The sequence below is a fragment of the Astyanax mexicanus genome, chromosome 21 (genome assembly GCF_023375975.1).
Source record: "Astyanax mexicanus isolate ESR-SI-001 chromosome 21, AstMex3_surface, whole genome shotgun sequence".
NCBI lineage: Eukaryota > Metazoa > Chordata > Actinopteri > Characiformes > Acestrorhamphidae > Astyanax > Astyanax mexicanus.
Genome location: NC_064428.1, coordinates 31,154,371 through 31,181,320, shown reverse-complemented (window position 1 = coordinate 31,181,320; position 26,950 = coordinate 31,154,371). Strand labels below are relative to the sequence as shown.

Sequence of the window (26,950 nt, the reverse complement as noted above, 5' to 3'; positions counted from 1 at the left end):
GTGAACATAGACTTAGACTTAAAGATGATTCAGATATGGAGAGTTCTAGCCAGAAGCTGCCCATGACTTTTGGCATGTGCCTGCACCCTCTAAAAACATTTTGTTCAGGTTTTCAGGAATAGTACAAAGCCTCCACTGCAAGCTGTGTTATAGTTCAGTTAGATCTACTGCAATTGTTTGGCCCTTTATTTAAATAAATCTGATTATCAAACTCATCGGATTACTAAATTACATTTCTCAGAAAATATTCTAGCCCTCATATATTAGCCTGCAGCATTAATTAAAATGCAATATCCACAGCTTAAGCTATACAGAACATAAATAAGAAAAAAAAGCAATAAGATTTTGCCTCAGGCTAAAAGCCCAGGCTCAAACACACAGTAACCAGCACAGGTTTACCACCAAGCCCAATACAATATATTACCATATATTACATTTACATATAAAATAACAGCAGAGATGTTGTGTATAAGCGTATTATAAGACATTAAATGTGATTGTAAGAGGAGGAGGAGGACACTGGCTGTGGTGATCTACTGCCCCCTGCCTGACAACACCAGCAGTTACAACTGTGGCAGAGATGAGAGACAGATTTCTGAGATTCTGCTGGATAAACACAGATAACAGTTTCTAAACTAAGACAGAGAGACAGACATAGAGAATGACAGACAGAAAGAGCAACAGATCTATATATATATATGATCTATATCAGAAATATAGACAGAAAAACAGACAAACAGACAGAAAGATAGACATAAAGACTGACAGAGGGAGAGAAAGATAAACAAAGAAAAATAATCGGAAGAGAGACAGGCCAACAGACATAGAGAGAGATAGACAGAAAGACACACAGACAGAGATACAGACAGTAAGACTGAGAGACAAAGAGAAAAACAGACAGAAGGGGAGAAAGACAGACTGACAGACAGAGAAGAAAAAAGACAGAAAGACTGACAGAGAGAAAGTTACACAGAAAGACAGACAGAAAAAGTTAGACAAAAGACAGACAGACAGAGAGAAAAATAGACAGAAAGACCAACAGAGAGACAAAAAGACAAACACAGACAGACAATTAGACAGACGTTTGACAGAAAGACAGAGAGAAAGTTAGACAGAAATACTGACAAAGTTATACAAAAAGACAGACAGAGGGAAAGATAGACAGACATTTAAAAAGAAAGACTGGCATAGAGAAACACAGAGAGACATACAAGTAGTAAACAGACAGACAGGTAGATGAATAGCTGGCAGATAGACAGATGTGCAAACACAGATAAACAGACAGACAGAGATATATCCAGAAAAAAATGGGTTGTCAATGTATATATTACATAACAGTAATAGTAGACACAGACACGACAGGACAGACAGACAAGACAGACATCTATAAAGACTGATAGAAGGATGTATATATGGGCAGACAGAATAAAAGACAGACAGGACAGACAGACAGACAGACAGACAGGAAGACAATAAAAAGGCAAGTAGGTGTGTGTGGTGTTTTCATACCTGAATGAAAGTTCAAACACTGATCCGCCGCTGTCGTTACACACAGCCAGCGTCGGCAGATCTGTGAACTGAAAAAGAAAAGAGAAATGAAGAGCAAAAATGAAAAATAAAAACCTTTAACACCTGATTCATTCACTTTCTTACCCAAATTTACCATAAAATTTACCTTAATGTGCAGAATAGCTGTCCCGGGTGGGTGGGCGTCTGTGATGGTACGAAGGAGCTTCCCATTGGCCAAATCCCACATGGTGATCTGAGGGAGAGTGGGAGGAGTCAGTTAACAGTGTGAAGGTATACCAGGGTGGTTAACAGACTTGCAGAAAATGAGTCTAAGAATTTTCCAACCTGCTAATAACACACATAAAAAATAAATAAAAAAAATTACTCACTCACTACTATTTAGCAGAATACAGATTCTCCACAAGGGGGAGCTATTAGTAATATAAGTAATTGTGTCATTAAAAAAGTGTATGTGGGTGCATGTGGGTCAGTGTTCATTTTTCTAAACAAGAGGTTAAAACTGTTGCATTTAATAGCAAGATAAACTAAACACCTTCTGTATTTATTTTCTTTTAAATGCTGACATTTTCACTGATATGATATTTGTGTAATTAAACAGATACAGTGCACTGTATCTGTATCTGTACTTTGCATACGATCCCTTAATGTCTTTGGTTTGGCTTAATGATTCTGCTATGATTTTATTTTGAATAAATGTATTTTGACACACCATCACACTCATTTTTTAAATATATTTATATCTTCATTTATTTTTCTACAATGTACGTAGAACAACCATAAAGTGATGAAAACAAGTGAGAAATATGAAAAAAAAAACAAAAAGTGTTTGTCCTCCACAATACCCCGATCTACACCTGATCAACTGAGATGGTGATTTGGAATGAGCCGGATCTTTCCATCGTGTGTCCAAACTTTTGACTGATAATGTACTTGGCAAAGTGGAAAGATCAGAAACTTTCATTTTAGACATTTTAGGAAGTACCATACATTGGTTCTTTTGGCAGTGTGGGCAGTGTGCTAAGTCCTGCTAGAAAATGAAATCCACATCCAAAATGAAAGCCAAAAGTACCTATTGCTCTTATATAATATTCTAATTTTCTGAGATACTGATTTTAATAAAGAAATAAACATTTAAAATAGATCACTTTGTGTTTAATTCATCGATACAATATATATACAGCTCAGGTAAAAAAAAAAAAAAAAAAAAAGAGACCACTTAAAAATTATGATTTTTTTTTTTTTTTTACCAAAAACCTCTGGAATATAATCAAGAGGAAGATGGATGATCACAAGCCATCAAATCAAACTGAACTGCTTGAATTTTTGCACCAGGAGTAAAGCAGCATAAAGTTATCCAAAAGCAGTGTGTAAGACTGGTGGAGGAGAACATGATACCAAGATGCATGAAAACTGTGATTAAAAACCAGGGTTATTCCACCAAATATTGATTTCTGAACTGTTAAAACTATATGAATATGAACTTTTTTTTTGTTATTTCAGTTATTCAGTCCGGAAAAATGTCTGTCTGTAATTTATACGCACCTGTCCTTTAGCAAAGCCACACAGCAGTCGTGTGCAATCCTGGTTGATACTGAGAGCAGACACTGCGCCATACTCCGCCCCCGTCGCCGTGGTACCCAGACACAGCCTCAGCGCCTGGTTCTGATCTGAAATAACCACAATAAAATCTGTATTATTTAACCCATAATACATCTGTGAACTGTGTCACTGAGATTCTGAGGCAAAGGAAATATCACAGGTTAGAGACGCATATCTTCAGCATATCATCCATAACAGGAAAAGAAGAGTGATGCCCTCTTTCATTCTAGCATCACACATCACACATCACAGCCAGCAGAGATAAACACCAAAAACACCAGAACCTGGTGAAAAACAGGCTTTTCATGAGAAAACGGAACAACATAACATTAAAAATACATTCCTCCAGACCTCCTGCTGATAGCAGGGAACATCAAACCATATGAGAGCATGCTCAGCCACAAACACAAACACTTACAGCAATAGTTCAGCAAACCTAACACTAAAACACAGATTTCCTCTTACCACAAACATAGAGCATCAGCCAAGACTTGTTCTGGTGTGCTGCACTGAAGCTACACAGCTAACGATGCTAACACGCAATTATCATAATAGAACAGCATTAGTAAATAAATTAAACTGAATTATGATAGCTTGACAAACTGTGAACTTCAAATGCTGCTTTTTAAGCTTTAACTCTATATTATTTAAACCTGAATTATGTGTCAGTGTTAAAATAATAATAATAATTAATAATAATAATAATAAATGTGCTGTTTTCTGTGTAAAGACTATATTATTATTATAATATAAAATCTATATTAGCATTAAATCTGATTAACTAAAATAAATAACTTTTTTTCATGTCTATGGAATTGGAAGCCTGTGCTTATTATTTTTTTTTTATATTGACCTTTTTGTTCTCTACAATACTCTACAATACTCTACAATAAACATGATAAAAAAAGTGTTTTAAATTACATACAATTAGTAAAAATGAGCACTTTTAAATTGCCTCTTTGGCTCTAGTGCTGTCAGTGGGCGGGGCTAAGCTATTGTTTCATTGCCTTACTTATAGTCTATTCTGATTAAACAGGTTTCAATTAGTGTTTTGACATTTGAAAAAAGTGAGAAAGTGCATGATGTCCACTGTAATGAACGCAGGGTCTGAAAAAGGGTTAAACGAAAATCTGGCACAATAAAAAAAAAAAGCTGAAAATCGTGCCAATTCCAAAACTGCAGTCTTGAGTTATTATAGTTATTATATAAATGCTCACTGAAATGTGCAGCAGATATGCTGAGATACATCTGGAGGCAGTATTAGCATTAGCCGCTAACCGCAGCGCTAGCTCTTTTACCTTTTTAAGAGGCGAGTATATTGGACTGTAGTTTGTACGATTACCATGTTAAAACAAGCTAGGGGGCACAAACTGCTAGCCAGTATCACCCTGAGTTACCAAAACACTCAGGGTTCCTCAATGTAGCGCTGTCGTGCGGCATTTATTAGCGTTAAGCGCTGTTGCTAACTGTTAAAAAATACTGGAAATCTAAGCTTACTGTAAATAAACAGAAGCGCTTTAATCAGCCAAATATACAGTTTTCAGAAGATCAATCTGTGTAGATTAACATCCAGTACTTGTTTGACTTTTAAATAATTGTTTTTTAAGAAGTACAGTTTTGTTTAGTTTAGGAAACTAAGGTTCCTTGCTAGTGTCGCTTAAAATGAGCCTTATAATAAAAATAATATGGTGCACCTTATAGTCCGTAAAATACAGTACTTACTATTTATACATCAAATAACATCTAAATGTATTGTGAAAATAAATGGAAATTTGCTTTCATGTTTAAGAAAAAGAGCATTAATTCATTCATGTGATTCAGAAATTTTGATTGAGAAAACGGATCAATTTCTTAGACAGTACATCAAAACCAAAGAGAGCCAGCCAGACTTTTGGTAAACCAACAAATGCTCAGGCTAAGCTACTATGCTAGTACTGAACAGCTATCATATATTTCAGATAGAAAACATGCAGTGTGTGAAGGTAGTAAACTAAGAGTTTAATAAGTAGTGCTAAACGTTTATTTTCGTTAACATATGCTAATAGAGTGTAAAAATGAACTTAATCCTGCCGTTTTCAGCTCTCTCTGCCATCATTTAATATAGCAGTGCTTTAACCTATAGAAAACACTGGATACCAAAAGTGTCTTCTTTGCTGCAATAGGAAACACTGTGTTAACATTGTTCTTTTTTTGCTGAACTACTCCTTTAAGTGTTCTGAACCCAGACTAAAGTAACGAAAACGCAAAGTCAGATGGGAAACACAAGCTTAGCAGCCAAAAGACAAGTTGTGACCATGCCATTAATACAGAAATCCTCTCCAGCCGGAACCACGATATATATATATATATATTACAGCCCAAGCTCCAAACAAGCACAGCCAGACTGTAGCATGCTGCTAATCCACAGCCATTAATACAGCATCTTTCTGTTACTTCATACTTTACCTTTTCCTGATCATTCCACCAGGGACAGGTCAAGAGAGAGAGACAGTCCAACACAGTTTAGAATACAATTAAAGAGTGGTAGACATATATCTAATATGCAATTAGTAAAATAAAATACATAATTTTATTTGGGATTAACCAGAGAAAAGTTAAAACAGGTCTGTGGTCTATATAAAACATGTTCATGAAGTTCTTAAACAAAATATAAAGACATAAAGAGATCTCACCAGCTCTGTTCTCACCAGTTTCAGTGCCTCTCAGAATGAACCGTTTAAGGGCTCTGACACTTTTATGCAAATAGCTTACTTAATTTGTATAAATAATATTAAAAACAACAAAAATAACCCACAAAATTAAAGTGTAGCATATTTAGAGCATGCACATAAACTACAAAAAATACAGTAACTTAGTTATGGAGGTGCTGATTTCATTTTCCAGCAGGACTTGGCACACTGCCAAAAGTACCAGTTGTTCTTATAACATAATATTGTAATTTTCTAAGACACTTTTTGAGATTTGGGGGATTTAGGGCCCTCTCTGGTGAGAATAGGTAATTGCACAGAGCATGCGGAAGAATCATTTTAAACTGGGTGGGTATGATGTGGTCTCCTTTCAGAGGGGATGAATCTGATTCCAGGTTATGCGCTCAGCCAGTAACTTCACTTCTTCATTTCTTTTGTTTTACTATGAGTGAATGAGCTACTGAGCTGAGTTTCATCTTCTGAAGTCTCAATTGCTCCACCAGCCGTTTGCGTTCAGTAAAACTGAGCTGGACCCTCTTTTAGAGGCTGTACGCGTGACGTAAGTACGTAAAGACGTGTGACGTGGCCAGAAGAAAAACTCCAGCGAAAACCGACCAGACACCCCAGTTTTTAGAATGAATATGCAGTATTAGGTTTAGCAGGGATGGACGTTTTCAGCACACTGGTACCATTAAACACAATATTTTATCCAAATTCTTCTACACGCAGAAATGCTTCTGCTTTCAGTTTAGAAACAAAATAATAAGAACTGTTACTTTAAAATATACCACTCTGTGTGTAATATATGTGCAGATAATCCACGTCTCTTGGGGAACGCCAATATGATGGTCTCCTTTTAGATATTCTTCTTCCCATCTTTATTTTTCTTTAATTAAAGCGCTTCCCACAAATTATCTGTATCGGAAAGGAAGAAGTGATCTTGTGCCATCTCTTAATTAGTACATTGATTTTTCACTCAGTGCTGAACTGAACTGAATCCAGTGAAGCAGGACTAATTATTATTATTATACACTCTTGTATTGCAGCATTACACGGAGTTCTGTAATTAATACACTTAGCCTGAAAAATCTGAATATAACTTACTAAAATTAATATTCTGCATATTTCTAAAATAAACAGAAGATATTAACACTTATTAAACTAATAACACTTACTACAGCAGTGTGTGAAGAAGTAGTAAACTAAGACAACAGATACCAAGTGTAATAAAGTGCTGTTGAAACCTTTATTTCAGATAATTTATAACAGAAGAGCATAAAAATGAACTTAAACCTGCTGTTTTTAATTTTTCATCACTCTACATAGCAGCATTTTAACATGCAATGCTACATTATTAGGGACCCTGTTTTAGCAATGTATAGTGTACTGGTCAATTGTGGACTACGGAGCTGGATTTATGATTTAGGGGCATGTCAGCATATCAGGTATCGTTAAGAGCGCAAAAAATATGCCTTGCGCAGCTAAAAACGTGCAAAATGCATGTACTAATTTTGGGAATAACGTGAAATAAACCATTAAGTGTGTCAGTTGTCATTCCCTTTAAGAGGCAGGTGAGCTCTGACTTTGGCATGTTCGTATCGTAACAGCGTGGCACTTTTCTGCGTCTCAACATTCAACAGGATATTGACCTGCAGGTTCACACTCTGAAGGTACGCCAACAGCTCATTTAAGGGAAGAGCAATGTTATTTTATACTTTTTTCTGTTTATTGTTGATGTAAAAGCTTTGTTTGTGCTCTGCAGTGTGATTATTTCTGTGTTTAATGCGCGGGGATGTATGCAGTGCACTGGGACCACCTATAAGAATGGACTTGATGATTGACTGTTGTCAGGGTTTTAATAAGTCAGTGGCGCACCTGTGTTTTTCACCACCAAAATAGAAACACGCCAGAAATTTTACTGAACACACCTCACTTTCAGTCTACCACGTGTAAGATAGGTACACCAAGGTGTATGATAGGGCTCTAAATAATGTTAATCTGCCAGAGATAAACTTTGCTATACTGTTTCAATGTTTAAAAAACACAAGATATTAACATTTATTAAACGTATTAAACACTCACCGAATACGAGGGCCAGGCCATGTGACGTTCCCACAGCGATAACACTGGACACTGTCTAAAAACACAACAAACACCAGTAGAGAACAAGCTGAACAGAATACAAACAAAAACACTGAAGAATTTGCCTTAAAACAAGCTCAGAAAAGTGCTTACGATGGCCGTAGGCAAGCCTGCATCAACTTTATCCTGAAAAGAGAAGAAAATAAAGGAGGATAAGTAATACAGTATAGCTACATGTACAGTAAAATGACATGTCCTTTTGAAGATGTTTAAACATATTAACATTAATTGGACACACCTTAAATGCAGTGGTATTGTAAATAAAGACTTTTTTTTTTTCAATTTATGCAGAAAAACAAATGGGATAATTTAGCCAACAACAAAAAAAGTGTTAATCAAACCAGAATACATTTTATATATTTAAGATTCTTCAAAGTAGCACCTCTTGCTTAGGTTAGACAGTTTTGGACATCTTGGCTGGATTTTCTCAGTCAGCTTTATGAGGTTGAGTGACCTGGAATTCAGGCTTTCAGTTAACAGCTGTGCTGTACTCTTAAAGAGTTAAATACTTTAATTTCTTGTCTGTTAAAGTGTTTGAGAGGATCAATTGTAAAGTAGTGAAGAGGTAGAGTTACAGGTATACAGTGAATAATAGCTCTATTTGAGTAATGTTCTAATCCAGATTATGGCGAAAACTACTCAACTAAGTAAAGAAAAAATACTTTTAGAAGAAATTAATGTCAGTCAATCTGAAAGGAAACATTTCAAGAACTTTGAAAGTATCCTCAAGTGCAGTCACAAAGACCATTAAAAACATTATGATGGAACTGGCTCTCATCAGGACCACTCAAGAAAAGGAAGAGCTAGAGTTCCCTGTGTTACACAGGATAGGTTTATCAGTTATCAGCCTTAGATGCTTCTTACAGACAGATACTCACAGCAGCCGAGACGATCTGAGCCGAGATGCCTTTCAGCACACTGTGTCTCAGAACTGATCCATGAACTGTAGCGGTAGTCTCTACTGCTCTCCTCCGCCTGGAAGAGACAATAAAAAAATACATACTGAGTAGGTTGTGTAATACAGTATTATATGCATTATATGTATTATATGTATTATAAACCTATCATCTCTAAATACAGCAACTTGAGTTTGTTTTAATATCCCAGCTCTTTTGATGCGTGGTTCTAGTTGTGTCAATCAACAAAATCATAATAATTACAACAAAATCCTGTGACTAACTGTGATTAGTCAAGTGAACCGCTTCAGCCAAAAAATAAATCTGCGTGTTGGGCAGGGGCAGGGCAGATTACGGCAGAAGTTGGGGTAAAACTTAGTGACCTAGTTAATTGCGTTAAAAAAAATAAATAGTAACCATTACTGATTCCTAATTAATCACATCCGTTAACGCTTTTTGTGTTGTTTGTACCTTTTCAGGTGTGCTCGGTCTCCACTGTCAGAGCTGGCGAGAGAGGAGGTCTCACAGGAATGAGCGTCAATGTTTTCTGTGCTCAGCAGACACGTGTCCTCCAGGATGAACTGCTCATCTTCATCTTCAGGCTACAAAAAATACAGACATACACACACAGATTAAACAAATCTAAACATATGGGTCTTCCAATAATACCAGATTTAAAGACAAAACTTTGGACACACTCATTCTTCTCATTCAATGTGTTTTCTGTCTTTTTATGATTTTTTGACATTGTAAATGTAATATTAAAGATTATATTAAAGCTTTACAGGAACACAACACAGAATTATTCCTAATAAAAGTGTTTAACAACCCAGAATGTGTTTCATACTTTAGGTTTTTCCAAGTATCACATTTAGGACAGAGGAGAGATCTTTGAGGACAGATCTGCACATTTCTGCAAAGATCTGTATTTTAATCTCAGTGTCTTCATGAGGGAGAGTCACCCGGAATAGTTTTCTCAGTGTCTTGACGGAAGGAGTTCCTGGAGGTGCTGAACAATAGCTGCTACTTTTTATCCCAAATCACTTCAAATAATAATATTAATCATCAAAATTGAGAGACACATCAGATAAATGTTGGAGGGGCTGTGGTTTGGTAGGAGACCATACACACATATTTTGGGATTGCCCAAAATTATTAGAATATTGGAAAAAACATACAAAATGAAATAAACAAATGCTTAAATATAGAACTGCTATTAGAACCATTATGCTTTACTTTAGGAATTATACCAGAGGAAGTAACAGATAGAAAGCAGATATTAATAGCACAAATTCTTCATTTGATCGCTAAGAAAACGCTTACCGTCTCCTGGCTAAAGCCACAGCCCCCCTCAATACAACAATGGAGGGAAAGGGTTAAGGATGTGTATTTAATGGAAGAAATAACCGCAAACCTACAACTAAAAACGGATTTTCTGACAAAATGGTGTCCAGTTTTTTTTTTTTACATTTTTTCTGTAAGCATACACATACGTAATACACATAAGTAAGACATTCTACCTATATTATACCTGTATTATTTTGTTTTATTTTTTAAATAAAGTAAAAAAATTACTAATAATATAAATCTATAATTTAGAAAATTAATTAAATACACAAATGAAGTAAACACTGAATGAGATGGAGTGTTCAAACTTTTGGTACTGTATGTGTCTATGTCTTCTAGGCCAGAAGAGTACACTAAACTCAGTGTGTGTATATCTGAACCAACCTCCAGCTATTTATTGCCAGCTATTCACAATAACTCACCTCATTCAGAATGCTCTCCAGAGTAGGCGGCGTGTCCACTTGAGGGATATCAAACTCCTTATCATCAATCTGAGATCAAAGGTGATTAAAAATTCCATTAAGAACAAAAGCTTAGGCAGTGCCACAGAGTCCTATAGTGCACTACCCCCCCTCCCTTCCCAAAACACATTTCTTCTAAAAGTCATAATGATTATAATGTTCTATTATTAACATGTTAATGTTAATACATTTGGGATGCACTAGGCTCTTCCTTGTTTCAGCTGCATATATGCCCATTGTAAATGAAATTGAAGGATGAGAAGTCAGAATAAAAACGAGCTTAAATGAAATAGGAGTAACCAGGCTGTTTTTAAAATGTAATGAGTAGAAAGTTCAGATAATTGTGTGAAAATGTGAGGAGCAGAAGTAAAGAGTCGTCTGAAAAATAAATGATTACTCCAGTAAAGTATAGATAACCAACATTTCTACTAAAATAAGGTAACCTATGGTGGTGATACAGGGCTTACTATTCAAAACATAGTGACTTTCAGCAACATATTGTACTGCTAATATTTTCAATGCAATTTCAGTAAAACTCATAGTAGCAATACACATGTGTAAACCCTGTGTAAAAGAAAAAGTTGACTTTATATCCAATCAGAACAGTGAAATCTAAATATATTTTTGTCAATCTTTTGTGGAGAGCAATGTGCCATACAGTGTCAAAAACCTAAGTACAGTTGCAAGAAAAAGTATGTGAACCCTTTGGGATTTGGATTTACTTGAATTTCTGCATAATTTGCTCATTAAATGTGTTCTGATCTTCATCTAAGTCACAACAATAGACAAACACAGTCTGCTTAAATTAATACTACACAATATATATATATATATATATATATATATATATATATATATATATATATATTGTGTAGTATATTTAAAAATAAAAACACACCAGTTTTGAGTTTGATCAGAACACATTTAATGACCGATTTAATGCACAAATCCAAGGAGATTCTTGCAACTGTTGGTTAGTTTATAATGTAGTTTTGTACTTATGTAGGTTAGTAGTTTATTTAAACATCAAAATTGTCCATACTGTATCAGAAACTGCATAATAAACTCTGTGTGTGGTATGGACTCTTTGTGATGGTTAAATATGAAAAAAAGGATAATGGTTGCTACTGCTTTTTAGCTGCTATATGTACTTTTGTGCACTTTAATACAGAGCAGTATGTGATACAGTGCTCTCTATAAACATAGACAACTGTAATTCTTTGCCTTTGCCATGTTTTTAGGGTTTTTCTTAGCATTTTTGAATAATAAATATATTATACAGTGTCAGAAACTACATAAACAATGACAAATAGAGTTTATTATACAGTTTATAACACTGTATATCACACTGTTGCCTGTAAACATGGGCAGCTAGCTAGTATTACTGCTGCTGTTGTTGTTGTTGTTGTTGTTGTTGTTAACCATGGCAATTTATTTGTGATACAGTCAGAGAGAACTAAATACTGAACCCGCTGAGATATAAAACAATCTATAATATACAAACAGCAGCAGCAGCAGCATAAATATAAACACACAGACTCACCGCCTCTATCTCCATCAGATTAACCTGAGAGGACGCAGACAGCAGACTGCGGGTATCCGGAGACTCCGACATCATCACACACTCACACTAACACACATTAACCCATTAACTCACTATAATACACACATATTAACCCATTAATATACTCTAATACACACAAACACACTGGCACAGACCCTCAGCTCCACTGCACTGCCCTGTTCCTCCCGGAAACAGCGTCACTCTTAGCCCTGACATCACCACACCACTTCCGCCCAAACACCCGCCATTACTAAAATAAAATAAAAATAAAATAATTTTATACACAAACATGCTAATAAACACACTATACACACACTATTTAATAACTAGACTATTTAATATCTAAAAATAAATTAATCAAACTATTTAATTTCTAAAAATAAATTAAATATGCTATTTCATATCTAAACATAAATTGAATATACAGTTTAATATCTAAAAAATAAATACGCTAATTAATATCTAATAATAAATTAAAAATGCCATTTAATATATAAAAATAAATAAAATATACATTTTTATGTAAATAAATCACAGATAATATATTTATTATCAAAATATATATTAAATCGATTATTCAATATCTAAAATTAAATTAGTTAAAACTAGTTAACATATATTAGATCTCGGCATGATGTGTAGCTTTTAAGGATCTTTTGGTGGACTTTACTTTGTCAGGCAGGTCCTATTTAAATTATATTTAAATGATTGAGAACAGGTGTGGCAATAAGTGTACTCAGGTGTCAGAAACCACAGTGACGGTATGTTTTAACAAGGGGGCAATCACTTTTTTACACAGGGTAGGTTTGAATTTTTTTTCTCCCTTAATAATAAACACCTTCATTAAAAATAGCATTTTGTGTTTACCTGTTGTTCCGTGTGACAAACACTTTTTCACATCACTGTATATAAATTAAATTCACTCTTTAACGTCTAAAAATAAATTGACTTTGGAATATAAAGCAAATCAAATGAACAGACTGTTAAACATATTAAATGAAAAATCTATTTATAATATTTAACATAGAACAATACATTTAACAGACAAAATAATATAGGATATATATAGCAAATACAACTAAATGATCTAATTAATATAGGATTTTAAATATGCATAGGCTATTTATTATATTTAAAAATGTAAATAGGCAAATCACCACAGGAAAATGAAAATAATAGTGATTTTTAATATAAATAAATAGCAATTTAATAAATGAATATGGACATGTAAGTATAGAATATTTAATAAAGTAAATAATAGTAAAACATTGTTTAAAAAAAGACACAAAGACACAAAATTTTATATAAAAAAAATAATTTGCATGCATGATGCAATTTAACTAAAAACAAAAAGTGAAATAATAAAATATATTAGATGAATAGACAAAAAATAATACAAAAAAACACATTTTTTAAATGGTACAGACCATTTAATGAATTGATGCAAATATGCAGATTTGCTGCCCCCTTGAGTTTAATACAATAACTACAACCAAAGAAATCCAACATGTTTAAAATGAATACTTCATATAATATAATTCTCGAGTCTCCAGTCAGTTCTAAGAGTGAATATGTCCTTCTGGTTCTGAAAACTTTGATTTTATGTTTTTATGATAATTATATTATGAGAACCTTGAATTTAATTAGAACTGTCTTTAAAAATAATTGGTGTAATATTTCACCTAGTGTATATATTTTAACTTTATTTATGAATAATTTTTATTCATATTTTAAAAATAATTTTATAAATTCTCTTATATTTCTCTTACTCAGTGCAGAAGGCTTACATCTTTCTTTTGCCACAGTTCCCCAGAGAGCATGCAGATTTAATTAGTATAGCTTTTTTCTCTCAGTGTTTATTTGAATTCCTGAGTGGTAAAGAAGATGTTCACTATCTCCTTTAACGCGGAGCATCTCTGAGAGCCAGGGTTCAGCAGGGCTTTGATGGGAATTCTTTTGAAGAGAGTGTGTGGATGAAGAGGAGGAGGAAGAGCGTGAGGAGTAATGAGGAGCTGTGGAGTGTGATGGATCATTATGAGCACGCTCTTTCTGTTCAGTATGAACTCCTGATTAACCCCCAACAAGCTTCATAAACCCCCATTCCACTCTTCATTACTGTAGAGACACAGCCAGTAATTTAACTCATTCATGCCCAGCAGATACTGTACATATGATTGGATATGAAGGATAAAAAGAACTGATACCTTGCTTTGATTGGTTGATTGGTTTACACTGTTGGTTTAAACACATGTCTGAACTCTGTATGTATTTTTTTGTACAAATTTTTGAAGGAAAATCATAAGAAAATCAACATGTGGCCAAAATATTTAATATTTAATATAGTTTTAGTATAAAATTAGTTCTTTTAGAGCATTTTGAAAGAGTGTATAAAATATAGCACCGTTTTTTTCTACTTGAAAAACTATTTAACTACTTAATTTAACTATTTAAATTATCTCATGCTCTCAAAATATTATCTCATCTTAATATACTATCTCATGGCCTCAAAATATTATCTTAGGATCCCTATTTCCCCAATATGGTCTCAATTTACTGTATCCTCTCATGGCCTCAAGCCATGTTATCTTTTGGTTATCTCATACCCTCAAGATACTATCTCATACCATCAAAGTACTTATTTCATGGTCTCAAGATGTTATCTTGTGTTTTCTATATAATATCTTGTACTCTCCAGATATTAACTCATATCCTCAATGTATTATGATATATAATATCATATATAATCTCATAGCTTAAGATATCTTCTTGTGGTCTCTATGTATGATCTCATAGCCTCAATATAATATCTCGTGGTTTCCATTTATGATCATGTACTCTCTCATTTTAATATACTATCTCATGGCCTCAAAATATTATCTCAGGATCCCAAATACCCCATTATCTTGTGGTTTCTCAATATATTGTATCCTCTCACGGCCTCAAGATATTGCCTACTAGCATCAATATATTATTTTGTGCCATGTTATCTTTTGGTTATCTCATACCCTCAAGATACTATCTCATACCATCAAAGTACTTATTTTATGGTCTCAAAATATTATCGTGTGTTTTCTATATATTATATTGTACTCTCCTGATATTAACTCATATCCTCAATGTATTATGATATGGTCTCAATATATCATCTCATTGCTTAAGATATATATCTTCTTGTGGTCTCTATGTATGATCTCATAGCCTCAATATAATATCTTGTGGTTTCTAATTATGATCATGTACTCTCTCATCTTAATATACTATCTCATGGCCTCAAAATATTATCTCAGGATCCCAATTATCCAATTATCTTGTGGTCTCTCAATATATTGTATCCTCTCACGGCCTCAAGATATTGCCTACTAGCATCAATATATTATTTTGTGCCATGTTATCTTTTGGTTTCTATATATGATCCTGTACTCTCAAGACATTATCTCATACCCTCAAGATAATATATCATACCGTTGAAGTATTTATCTTTTGGTCTTAATATGTTATCTTGTGGTTTCTATATTATCTTGTACTCTCAAGATATTATCCCATACCCTAAAGGTATTATGACATGGTCTAAATATATTATCTCTCATAGCCTCGAGATATCATCTTGTGGTTTCTACATATTATCTTTTACTCTCAAGATATTATCTTGTACTCTCCAGATATTAATCATATCCTCTATGTATCATGATATGGTCTCAATATATCATCTCATAGCTTAAGATATCTTATTGTGGTCTCTCTGTATTATCTCATAGCCTCAATATATTATCTTGTGGTTTCTATATATGATCATTTACTCTCAATACATTATCTCATACCCTCAAGATAATATCTCATACCATCAAAGAATTTAAGAACTTTATTGTCTCAATATATCATCTTGTGGTTTCTATATATTATCTTGTACTCTTTAAATGTTATCTCATACCCTCTAGGTATTATGATATGGTCTCAATATATTATTTTATGGCCTCAAGATATCTTCTTGTGGTCTCTAGATATTATCGTATAGCCTCAATATATTGCCTAGATATTATCTTGTGAGACATTATCTCATACCCTCAAGATTACATCTAATACCATCAAAGTATTCATCTCATAGCCTCACTATATCTTCTTGTTTTTTCTATATATAATCTTATAGCCTCAATATATTGTCTTGTGGTCTCTATGTATTATCTCAAAGCCTTAATATATTATCTTGTAGTTTTTCTATATATGATCCTGTACTCTCAAGACCTTATCTCATAGCCTCAATATAATACAATATCAATTAATATACCATCAATTATCTTGTGGTTTCTATATATGATCCTGTTCTCTCAAGACATTATCTCATACCTTCAAAGTATTTATCTCATGGTTTTTGAGAGATTATCTTGCGGTTTCTGTATATGATCCTGTACGCTCAAGACATTAGCCTCAAGGTATTATGATATGATCTCAATATACAGTACTATCTAATACCATCAAGGTATTATGATATGATCTAATTATACTACCTAATAGCCACAATATATTGCATAATGGCGTCAATATATTATTGTGTGCAATGTTATCTCGTGGCCCAAAGTTTTTAACTCATGGCTTCAAGATAATGTCTTGTGATCTTAATATATTTGTTTATGGTGCCAATATAGCATGTTGTGGTCACCAGAAAATTGATTTATGGTCTCAGTTTAACCATTGTAACCATCCATTCTGTATAGTGTACACCTAAGCCACTCAGTTGCACCTAAAGTATAAGAAAAGTGGAATTCCTCTTTAAGGTATGGGCTGTAATGTTGATTTCTAGCTGAAACTGTGGGATAATAATGGCGGCTACAGGTCTTGATAATGCGCGAGAGCTAGTCATGGTGGATTATGATGTTGTGGATCCAACATGGCAGCTCCGTCCAGGGTTTAATGAGCTGACCTCGTCAGCAGAAACGTGGCAGAGCTAGCAGCTAAATGTCACCCCTGTCATCGGGATGTTGTCGTGAAAGAAAAGAGCGTTTGTGGCCGTGTTGCTACAGCGCTCGTGCTCTGCTGTTGTGCTCGTGCTCAGGGCCGTGGGTGTATGAAAAACGCCTGTCACACGGATGTTGGCGCCGCTTCCTGACAAGACACTTGAGCTGCCATTTTACCTTGACTCCTCGGGGTTCTGCCGCCGCCGTCGACGGTGGAAAAAAACATCCCATGGAATGTAATAAAGCATCTTTTTCGCATGGACAGATATAAATGATTCTCCGTATTAGTCATAGTCCATGAATCTGAGCTCACCTGCCGCGCATTCATCACTGTAACGCATCGTTTTCCCGCCTCATTCTGTCTGAAACAAGGACAGCTTTCCGCCGTCCAGCCGAGACGCTGAATAGACTTCACAGCTTCATGGATGGATGTGATCTGATAGCAGATGGATGCTCAGAAACAGCCCTGCTGCTTGGCTTGAGAAGAGAACGGAGGCGAGGCCAAAGACAGCATGGCATTTTCAGCTCAAGTTTGGAAGATGCACCCCCTGACACTGATCTAGAACCCGTGTCGCCCTGCCAGAATCATGACCTTTAGAAGGGCAACGGTGGTGGAACAGCATCTGCCCACATTGCTGGACGAAAAGATGCAAAGAGTTTGATTTGCCTGTTCGTTTCAAATCTTCATTTGTGTGCAATTCATGTTTAACTGTGATGTTATTTTCTGCTGACTTGCCACAGACAGTAGGTTACAGATTCCTACCTCAAACAAAGTCTCATGACATATCTTGCTGTGTACTGTCTGAGGTTCTCAACCAAAATGACTGAACCAAAATGAAATGCAGATAATTCAACTGAACTAGAGGGTGGGGTTGTGTTGGGGTTGGTCGAGTAAGGGGTGGTGCCAAGGGTGTTCGATGCAAGGTGTTTTTCTTATTTTGACATCACAATAAGGGATAAGCAATTAAACAAACAGCTCATAGAAGCATATGATTCCTAAAACTTTCAAACTGGTCATCAATTTGGCTTAAGAGGAGAATGGAGGCGAGGCCAAAGACAGCATGGCATTTTCAGCTCAAGTTTGGAAGATGCAACCCATGACACTGATGTAGAACCCGTGTCACCCTGCCAGAATCATGACCTTTAGAAGGGCAACGGTGGTGGAACGGCATCTGCCAACATTGCTGGAAGAAAAGATGCAAAGAGTTTGATTTTCCTGGTCGTTTCAAATCTTCATTTGTGTGCAATTCATGTTTAACTGTGATGTTATTTTCTGCTGACTTGCCACAGACAGTAGGTACAGATTCCTCCCTCAAACAAAGTCTCATGACATATCTTGTTGTGTACTGTCTGAGGTTCTCAAGCAAAATGACCGAACCTAAATGAAATGCAGATAATTCGACTGGTCTAGTAGGTTGGGCTCTGATAGGGTTTGGTTGAGTAAGTGGAGGTGCCAAGGTGGTTCTATGCAAGGTGGTTTTCTTATTGTTACATCAATAATAGTTTCAGATTATAATATACGTGTTTGCATGTGCAAACCTGGGTTGCCAAATATAATGTGGCAAACAGCCTGAGCTACATGTATCAGTACCTTGGTTACCACGTATGGGAATTGGCCCAAGCCACATGTGCCAACACCTCAGTTTCAGAATATAATATGGGAATAAACCAGAGCCACATGTGCCAAGACCCCGGTTGCGGAGTATAATATGGGGACAAGACACTTTTGCCAACACACTGACCTTATATTAGCTGAGCTTCATGGCCTAAATCTTCATGCTGTTTGGGATGGGAGTGCTAGATTTTGTTGCTGTGGTGTTTTTAGGAGGCTGCCTGGGTATCGTGATGATGAAAGTATTGGGAACCCAGTTTTTTGGTGCTATACTACTGTTACTATCCAAAGAACCCTTTAAATACTGTGCAGAACCCATTTCACCAATAGTTCTATATAGAAAATAAATTGCTCTGAAGTATTTTTAGCATTTTAATCCATCCTAGAAACCTTATGCTCTTCCAGAATACAACAAACACATCATCAAATAATTAAATTATTAAGTTTCTGGACAGTTCTCTGGATGATAATGCTAAGGATCATGACGCATCCATATTTAGAACAATTCTAAAGTGATCAAATATGCAGTTTGACTTATTTAAACCAAGTGTATTTTGGGCCGGAGGAGCTGCTCCTTCATCAGCGTGAGGCAATTCCTACCTGGCGCCAGCTGGCAGCCTCCAAAAAGCGCACCATATGGCCATAAAGACCCATTTATTTGCAGAGCACCCTATGAGACATGGATATAGCTCAGTTAACACTACAGATTACTACACACAATATGGACACTTTTAATCACAGCTGAACATTAGGTGCAGCCATCGCAGGATTTATGTGAACGGGAGTGTCGGCTGACAGCTGGCTGGTGGAGAGTAGAGTGTAGAGGTGTAAAAACGCATGTATCGCTCTGAAGGCTGCGATTCAGCTGCATTTCGAGAGTGGCAGAGTCAGTAAAGCTTGGCAAAAATGGGTAAAAGATCTTCAGTTTTCCTAAAAAAGCATGAGAAAATTATGGAAGTAGTTTAACCCTTGTGTGGTGTTCGGGTCTGTGGGACCCGTTTTAATTTTTCATCAAATGATACAAAAAATATATTTTTTCTAACTCAAACTCATTGGCATTGGCTCATTTTTTGTGAAAAACATATATCAAAACACATTTTCGATAAACACACACTGTACAGCCCCCCCCCCCCCCCCCCACACACACACACATTTATATTACATACAGTATGTTTGGCCAAGGGCTAATAAACATTGCTTCATTTGTACATTTGAAACTAAACAAATTGTCTACTCATATCTTGAGTTTAATTCATTTTCTTTTACATTTTATTAAAAAAACTAATAAAAAAAAGAGTAGCACTTTTTAAAAGAAATGTAACATAAGAAAGGTAAAGGGCAAATATTAACCATGTAAGCTGTTTATATTGCTTGCAGTTTAGGTGAAGCAAGCATGTGTAAAGCATTTTAATGTAAAATTGCTTAATTTTGCTGAATTAAATACAAGTAACAAAGTAAACGAGTAACAAAAATATGAACACCACACAAGGGTTAAAACAATGTTCTTCTAAGAAAGATTGAAAGAAATTTGTATGTATCACCCTCTATGATGCATAATATCATTGAACAATCAAGTCAACAATCAAATCAAGAGGAATTTCACTGTGTAAAGGGAAAGGAAACAAGCTTTAGCTGAACATCCGTGATCTCAGATCCTGAACCACATGAACAAGAGATTAATTTGCCAAGCAAACCTTTGTAAAACACTACAATACAGAGTTCACATAGTGAAAGTAAGTACTGTGGCCAGATTTGTGGAGTTTACAACTAGTTGTCCTGTGGACAGATTTTCTCCTACCTGAGCTGTGAATCTCTGCAGCTCCTCCAGAGTGACCATTGGCCTTATGGCTGCTTCTTTGATCAGTGCTCTTCTTGTTCGATTGGACAGTTTGTGTGGACCATTGCCATGTCTTGGTAGGTTTGTAGTTGTAGGATACGTTTCCATTCATTTTTGGATGTTGGCTTTAACAGTGCTCCTTGGGTTGCTCAAATCTTGGGATATGTTTTTATAATCTAACCCTGTGTTGAACCTGTGTTCTTCACCACAACTTTATCTCTGACCTGTCTGGGGAGTTCCTTGGTCTTTGTGATGTAATTTCACTAGTGTTCCCTAAAAAAACACTAAGGCCTTCAAAGAATAGTTGTTTATATTTATACTGAGACTAACTTACACACAGCTCTACATTCTCTATTAACTGATTAAGTGATTTCTGAAGGCGATTGATTGCACTGGATTTTATCTAGGGCTGGATACTTTTGCACATCAAACATTTTTTTTTTTCATTTTTGTACCACTTAACAATTATGTGCTACTTTGTGTTGTTCTACCACTTAAACTCTTACTAAAACAGATATAATACATGTAATAACATATATATAATACATATAATACATACAAAATGTGAAAGTTCAAGAGGTATGTATACACCAAATAAGTAAGCTCTGCTTGAATTGAATTTGAGATATGATAAATTCATTCTGTGATTTCCTCTCTGAGTGCAGGGCTCTAGTCCCGGTGTGTGATTTTACTGCAGGTAACAGCTCTATAATTACAGAGCAGCGAGGTTGACATTGTCAGCGGTGAAGTACGAAGCCTGCAGAGACACACACTCCCTCACTCAGCCACAGGTGTAGACGGACGGAGAGTTTAACAAGGCCGAGTGCTGGATTGAAGGTTATTCCTGCCACACTGCCAAGGTCGCATTTATCATTCAAATCATACATTCATAACACAAGATTCACCAGCTTTTTCTAGTCCTTTCATTATTATACACATGTAGAGAGAGAGAGAGAGTATATATTGTGCATTTTTCAACAAACAGCAGGATTTAATGTTGTTCTGGGTTCTTTTTTGACCTCATGCCCATGCATGACCTTATGCCCTTTTGGTATAATTTCGGTTCACCAGTGATCCATGTTTTCTCCATTTGTAAATAATAATGGCTCTCACTGTGGTCTGTTGGAATCCCAAAGCCTTAGAAATGACTAATCCTTTCCAAAATGATAGATCTCAATTACTTTCTTTCCTCATTTGTTTTTAAATTTCTTAAGATTTTTTAAAGATTTGAGATCTTTTTGAGAGAAATTAAACTATTTCCAAAAAGTGTACAGTAGACAGTAGAACTACTATACAGAACTTTCTACAACGGGCGCTAAGGGGGCATCCACTTGCCCCTGCAGATAAATTACTTTTTACACTGTTATCCAGCTCAAAGTAGCTCCACACCTTATTGGTAGAATCTGGAGAGCGCTAACATTTAAAACAAGTCATTAAAAACTTTAAAAGTGCACAAAAAGTTGATTAAAAGCTCTGTTTACAACCCTTAGCATAAAGTTTTACGTAAAAAAAAATAAAATCTGCAGTCAAAATTTTAAAAAAGCAAATTCAAAAGAGAAAAAATATAGAGCAAATACATATTTTAAATATACTTGGTTACTTGAAAATCCTTTGCAGTTGAAAAATGTTTCAGTTAGGATTTTGCCAGTCTTTGCTTTCATTTTTGTGTTTTTGTGAACTTTCTGTGAATTTTTTTGGATTTTTCTGTTGCTGTTTCTGTTGCTGTTTCTCATTGTTTTTAAATTTCTTAAGATTTTTTAAAGATTTTAGATCTTTTTGAGAGAAATTAAACTCAGATTTCCAAAAAGTGTACAGTAGACAGTAGAACTACTATATAATCAAGTTTACTGTGCTAAACAAATCAAGTACAATACATTACATACATACATACAATACAGTATTTTTATCTACTGTGCTAATGAATACAGGACATACTGTAAATGAATAATTTGCATTATTAAACCCCTGATTAAAACTACATTCAGCAGAAGCGCGTAAAATTAGTGTTACAAATGACTGACTGATTAATTCACTGATAAAAGATACAGAGTGATTTACATACTGTGAGAATACTGTAATTATCTATTGTTGTCATGCCAGAGAGAGAGAGAAGAAGAAGAGACTGGAATAAAGAGAGAAAGAAAGAATGAGAAGGAGAGAGAAAATGAGAGAGGGAGAATGACAGAGAGAGATAATGAGAAAGAATGAAATAAAGAACAAGAGACTGAATGAAAGAGAGAGAAGAAAAGAACAAGGGATTGAGATAATGAGAGAGAAGAAGAGAGAGAGTGAAAGAACAAAATTGACATAATGAGGGAGAGAAAGAGAGAACGAGAGAAAAGAGACTGAAATAATAAGAGAGAGACAGAACAAAAGAAAAAGAGTGAGAGAGCGAGAGATAGAGAGACCGAGAGAGAGAATGAAAAAGAGATAATAAGAGAGAATGTTTGAGAGAACAAGATAGCGAGATAATGAAAGCGAGAGAGAATGAAAAACAGGGAATGAGAGAGAGAGAATGAGAGAACAATAGACTGAGAAAATGAAAAAGAGACAGAACATTAGACAGAGAAAGAGAGAATAAGAGGAGGAAAAATGACAGAGGAGAGACAGAAAAAAGAGAGAGAATGAGAGAACAAGAGACTGAGATGATGAGAGAGACAGAATGAGAGACAGAATGAGAGAACAAGACAGAGAGAGAGAGACAGAGAGAGAAAAAGATACTGAGATAAAGAGAGAGAGGGTGAGAGAGAGACAAAGAGAGAATGAGAAAACAAGAGACTGAGATAAAGAGAGAGACAGAATTAAAGATAGAGAGAAAATGACAGAGAGAGAAAAAAAAAAGAATATGAGAGGTAGAGAGAATGACAGAGGCGTTGAATTAGAGATGCTGATAGGGAGGACAGGCTGCTATAAATACAGATTTGAACAGACGATGGGCGTGGGAGAGCCGCTGGCTGTAAACGAGAAAAGGCCAAACACAGTATTCCTCCTCCTCCTCCTCCTCCTCCTCCTCCTCCTCCTCTACTTCCTCCTCGTCTTCCTTCTTCTCCTCCAGACTTCCAGACAACAGCAGGGATACACACAATGTGCTTCATCAGCTCAGCCGTCATCAGCAGTTCATCATGCTGTCTGTCTGTCATGCCTTTCTTTACACTGTGAGAGGAGGACCATCAATGAAATCTGGAAGCTGTTCATTAGGAAATGTGACTGAGACACATTCAAAGCGACTGTCAAATTATATTTAATAATGGATTATTATATTGTGTGTTATTACACACAAAAAAAACTTGCTTAAAGGAGAACTCTGGTGTAAAATTGACTTTTAGTGTAGTAAAAGCATGATAAAGAGTACTTACCTTTGTTGAATAGCTCACCTCCGCTCTCCTGCAGCTTTCCGAGATCCAGCGATTTTGGGCTTTTTGCCCAGCGCTCTTTACAACAAGCACTAAGGGGGCATCCACCTGCCCCTGCAGATAAATCACTTTTTACACTGTTATCCAGACTCAAAGTAGCTCCACACCTTACTGGTAGAATCTGGAGAGCTCTGACATTTAAAACGAGGCATTAAAAACTTTAAAAGTGCACTAGAAGCTTATTAAAAAACACTGTTCACCACCCTTAGCATAAGCAATCTTCCTATTAGGCTACACTACTGGTTGCAGGAGTAAGTATTTCTCCAAGAAAATTACTGTAATTACACATGTATGGAGTGAATTTTGTGCCAAAAGTTTTACATAAAAAAAACAAAATCTGCAATCAAAATTAAAATATCTAAAGGAAAAATTGTATGTTGCAAATTCAAAAGAGAAAAAATATAGAGAGTATACATATTTTAAATATACTTGGTTACTTTATTATCCTTTGCAGTTATTTGAAAATTATTTCAATTTGGAATTTGCCAGTCTTTGCTTTTATTTGTGTGTTTTTTTTGTGTGGATTTTTTTGGATTTTTCTGTTAAAGTTTTTGCTTCTGGAATCTCTCCTTAGCTTCTGCTTCAGTTTTTTGCTTCTGAGTTTTGGCACAGTTTTCACGGGTGGGCGTGGCTTAGAAGAAGGCATTCCCCTTGAATCTTCATTGGTCAACTGGTTTTGGACTGACTGCTGGTACCCTAAAACCTCATCTGAGACTGACCACGCCCATCTCGCCAGTTTCAAGCATTCTTCCAAACACGAAGTGAGCAGATTCCAGTACACATGGTTGTGTTATACACATGTTTATTTCCTTTGTCTGCATTGCAGCAACAGCAAAAAAAGAGACATTAGAGAAATTATTGGTACCTTTTCAAAATTGTGCTGACATAACTTTGTTTTAAGCATGTGATTCTCGTTTAAACTCAACTGTGGAAAGTAACAGCTGTGTGCAATATAAAAATCACACCTGAAACCTGAGAAAAAGGACAGAAGTTGATTAAGTCTGTGGATTGTGTGCCTAAGTGCCACACTAAACATATAAATATCTACAGTACACTCTAAAAAACAGAGGTACGATATGAGTACTTTTTTGTACTCAACGGTACACTCTTCAAAATTGTACCTTCAAAGGTACAATATTGGTCTTTACAGGGTCAGATTTGTTCCCTCTGAAGTCATTTCTAACAGCAATAAGTACAAATTTGTACCATTTAACCAGCCAAAGGGTACATTCAGTATTCTGTATCACTGCACTAATAAACAATATATATTTTAATTGCACATTTTTATTTGAAAGCCAGACAATTTTGGATCATCAAGTTTTTGAGCCATATTCAGTTGATGATAATGTTTATAATCTTTATAATCTTTACTGGCACAAAAACCATGGGTACAAAAAAGGACTTTCACTGAAAGGTACTTTTTTGTACCTCAATATAAGGTACAGCCCCAGCGACAAGCTTTGTACTCTTTTAAGTACAAATCTGTACTTACTTTTCTTAGTGTGTAATTGTGGTAAAATATGAACAATCTCAAGGTTACAAGACCCACATCTCCAGATATCTTGATGTTTCTTTGGCCAAGGATGCCCAACATAATCGAGAGGTTTACAACCTATGGTACAGTAGCTAACCTCCCTGGATGTGGATGGAAGATTGGAACCAGGATAGTCTGGAAGTTGGATAAACATTAATGGCTCATCTTCAGTGATGTATCTGGATTTTGTCTTGGTGGAGAAGACCAAAAAATATGGAAAAATATTTCACACTTCTACTGATAGTGATAAAATTCTTACATCCGGACTGCAATTGAAAAAACGTGAGGATCAGTGAGTTTTTTGGACTTTCTCTTTCACATGACATCACGTTCAGTAGCTCCTCCATTTCCACTCGCTGTTGTGTTTACGTGGATCTCCTTGAAAACGTGCACCCAAAGTGTAATTACGGTGCATGGCAGTGGACAGATAGCTATTTTATTAACCCTCTCATGCATGAATTATAATAAACTCAGTCAGGATTTTTTTTCTAAGTGTTTTTATACATCCTTAGGGATGTAAAACAAGGTTTGAAAAAAATATATATTCTATCTTTATTCGATAAAGAAATATTTATCTGTCCACTCAAGTGTACTTCATGCATTTTTTGTTGTAAAAAAACACAAATGTAATTCAGTTATACAGTTGTAATATGGTATTCTGTTGGAATAGTGGAACTGAGGAGGATATTGTGACACAAGAAAATGTCTCTGAACCGTAGAACCTTATAGAATCTTGATTGTGACTGGTATTATCATACTGTATTCTTGTCAAGTCTCTGAACTGTTAAGTGAGCATATTCTCTTATAGTATTTTATAGCATGTATCATATTTCCTGTCAAATCATGCTTGTTGCTAATTTCTGAGACTATTTTCTATGATGGTTGCCAAAGCATACAGGGCACAAAGCTACAAGACACTGCATGCAGGTGTACTTGGTTCTTCGTGTGCTGGCATTTTATACTTTCTTGAGCTGGGGCCAGTGGTTTCCAGGGGCATACTGGATATTGGGGTGCCCTTAGTTTCAACAGCCTCATCTCCTTCATCTCCGTTCCTCAGCCTCAACTCCCTCAGTAACATTTCCAGACTCACCTTCACTATCACTGCTTGACCCTACTTCTCTGCTTGCAACTGTCTGTACTGGCAGACATTCCTCAATTAAAGAAGTTGATTTACAGCCAAAACATTAAACAATATGAATTATTTTAAAAACAACACTGGAAGTAATTGACATTGCATAAAAGTTGAAAAATAGCTAATGATGCATGATGTACAATTAAGTGGACAGATGATTAATCTACAATTCCCTCAAATATAAAATCAAAATTTCGAAAATCTTTACATAATATGTCACCTTAGATGTTACTTGATGTAATTATAT

General features: G+C 35.4%; 2 protein-coding genes across 5 annotated transcripts in view; both read right to left on the bottom strand.

Moving 5' to 3' along the window:
- Positions 1–12,434, bottom strand: part of vps8 (VPS8 subunit of CORVET complex) — a 158,313-nt gene extending 145,879 nt beyond the window's left edge. For all 3 annotated transcript variants that reach the window (XR_007428212.1, XM_049470132.1, XM_049470133.1), the window contains exons 1-9: positions 12,206–12,434; positions 10,624–10,692; positions 9,326–9,456; positions 8,837–8,933; positions 8,052–8,084; positions 7,899–7,953; positions 3,073–3,197; positions 1,676–1,762; positions 1,510–1,577 (exon numbers count right to left, since the gene is read on the bottom strand). Coding sequence is in view for 2 of the 3 variants with exons in the window: in XM_049470132.1 (XP_049326089.1) it covers positions 1,510–1,577; positions 1,676–1,762; positions 3,073–3,197; positions 7,899–7,953; positions 8,052–8,084; positions 8,837–8,933; positions 9,326–9,456; positions 10,624–10,692; positions 12,206–12,280 (740 nt within the window). In the remaining variant the exon portion in view is untranslated. The remainder of the gene's footprint in view (positions 1–1,509; positions 1,578–1,675; positions 1,763–3,072; positions 3,198–7,898; positions 7,954–8,051; positions 8,085–8,836; positions 8,934–9,325; positions 9,457–10,623; positions 10,693–12,205) is intronic.
- Positions 1–26,950, bottom strand: part of pcca (propionyl-CoA carboxylase subunit alpha) — a 238,898-nt gene that overhangs the window by 57,225 nt on the left and 154,723 nt on the right. The window lies entirely within an intron of this gene.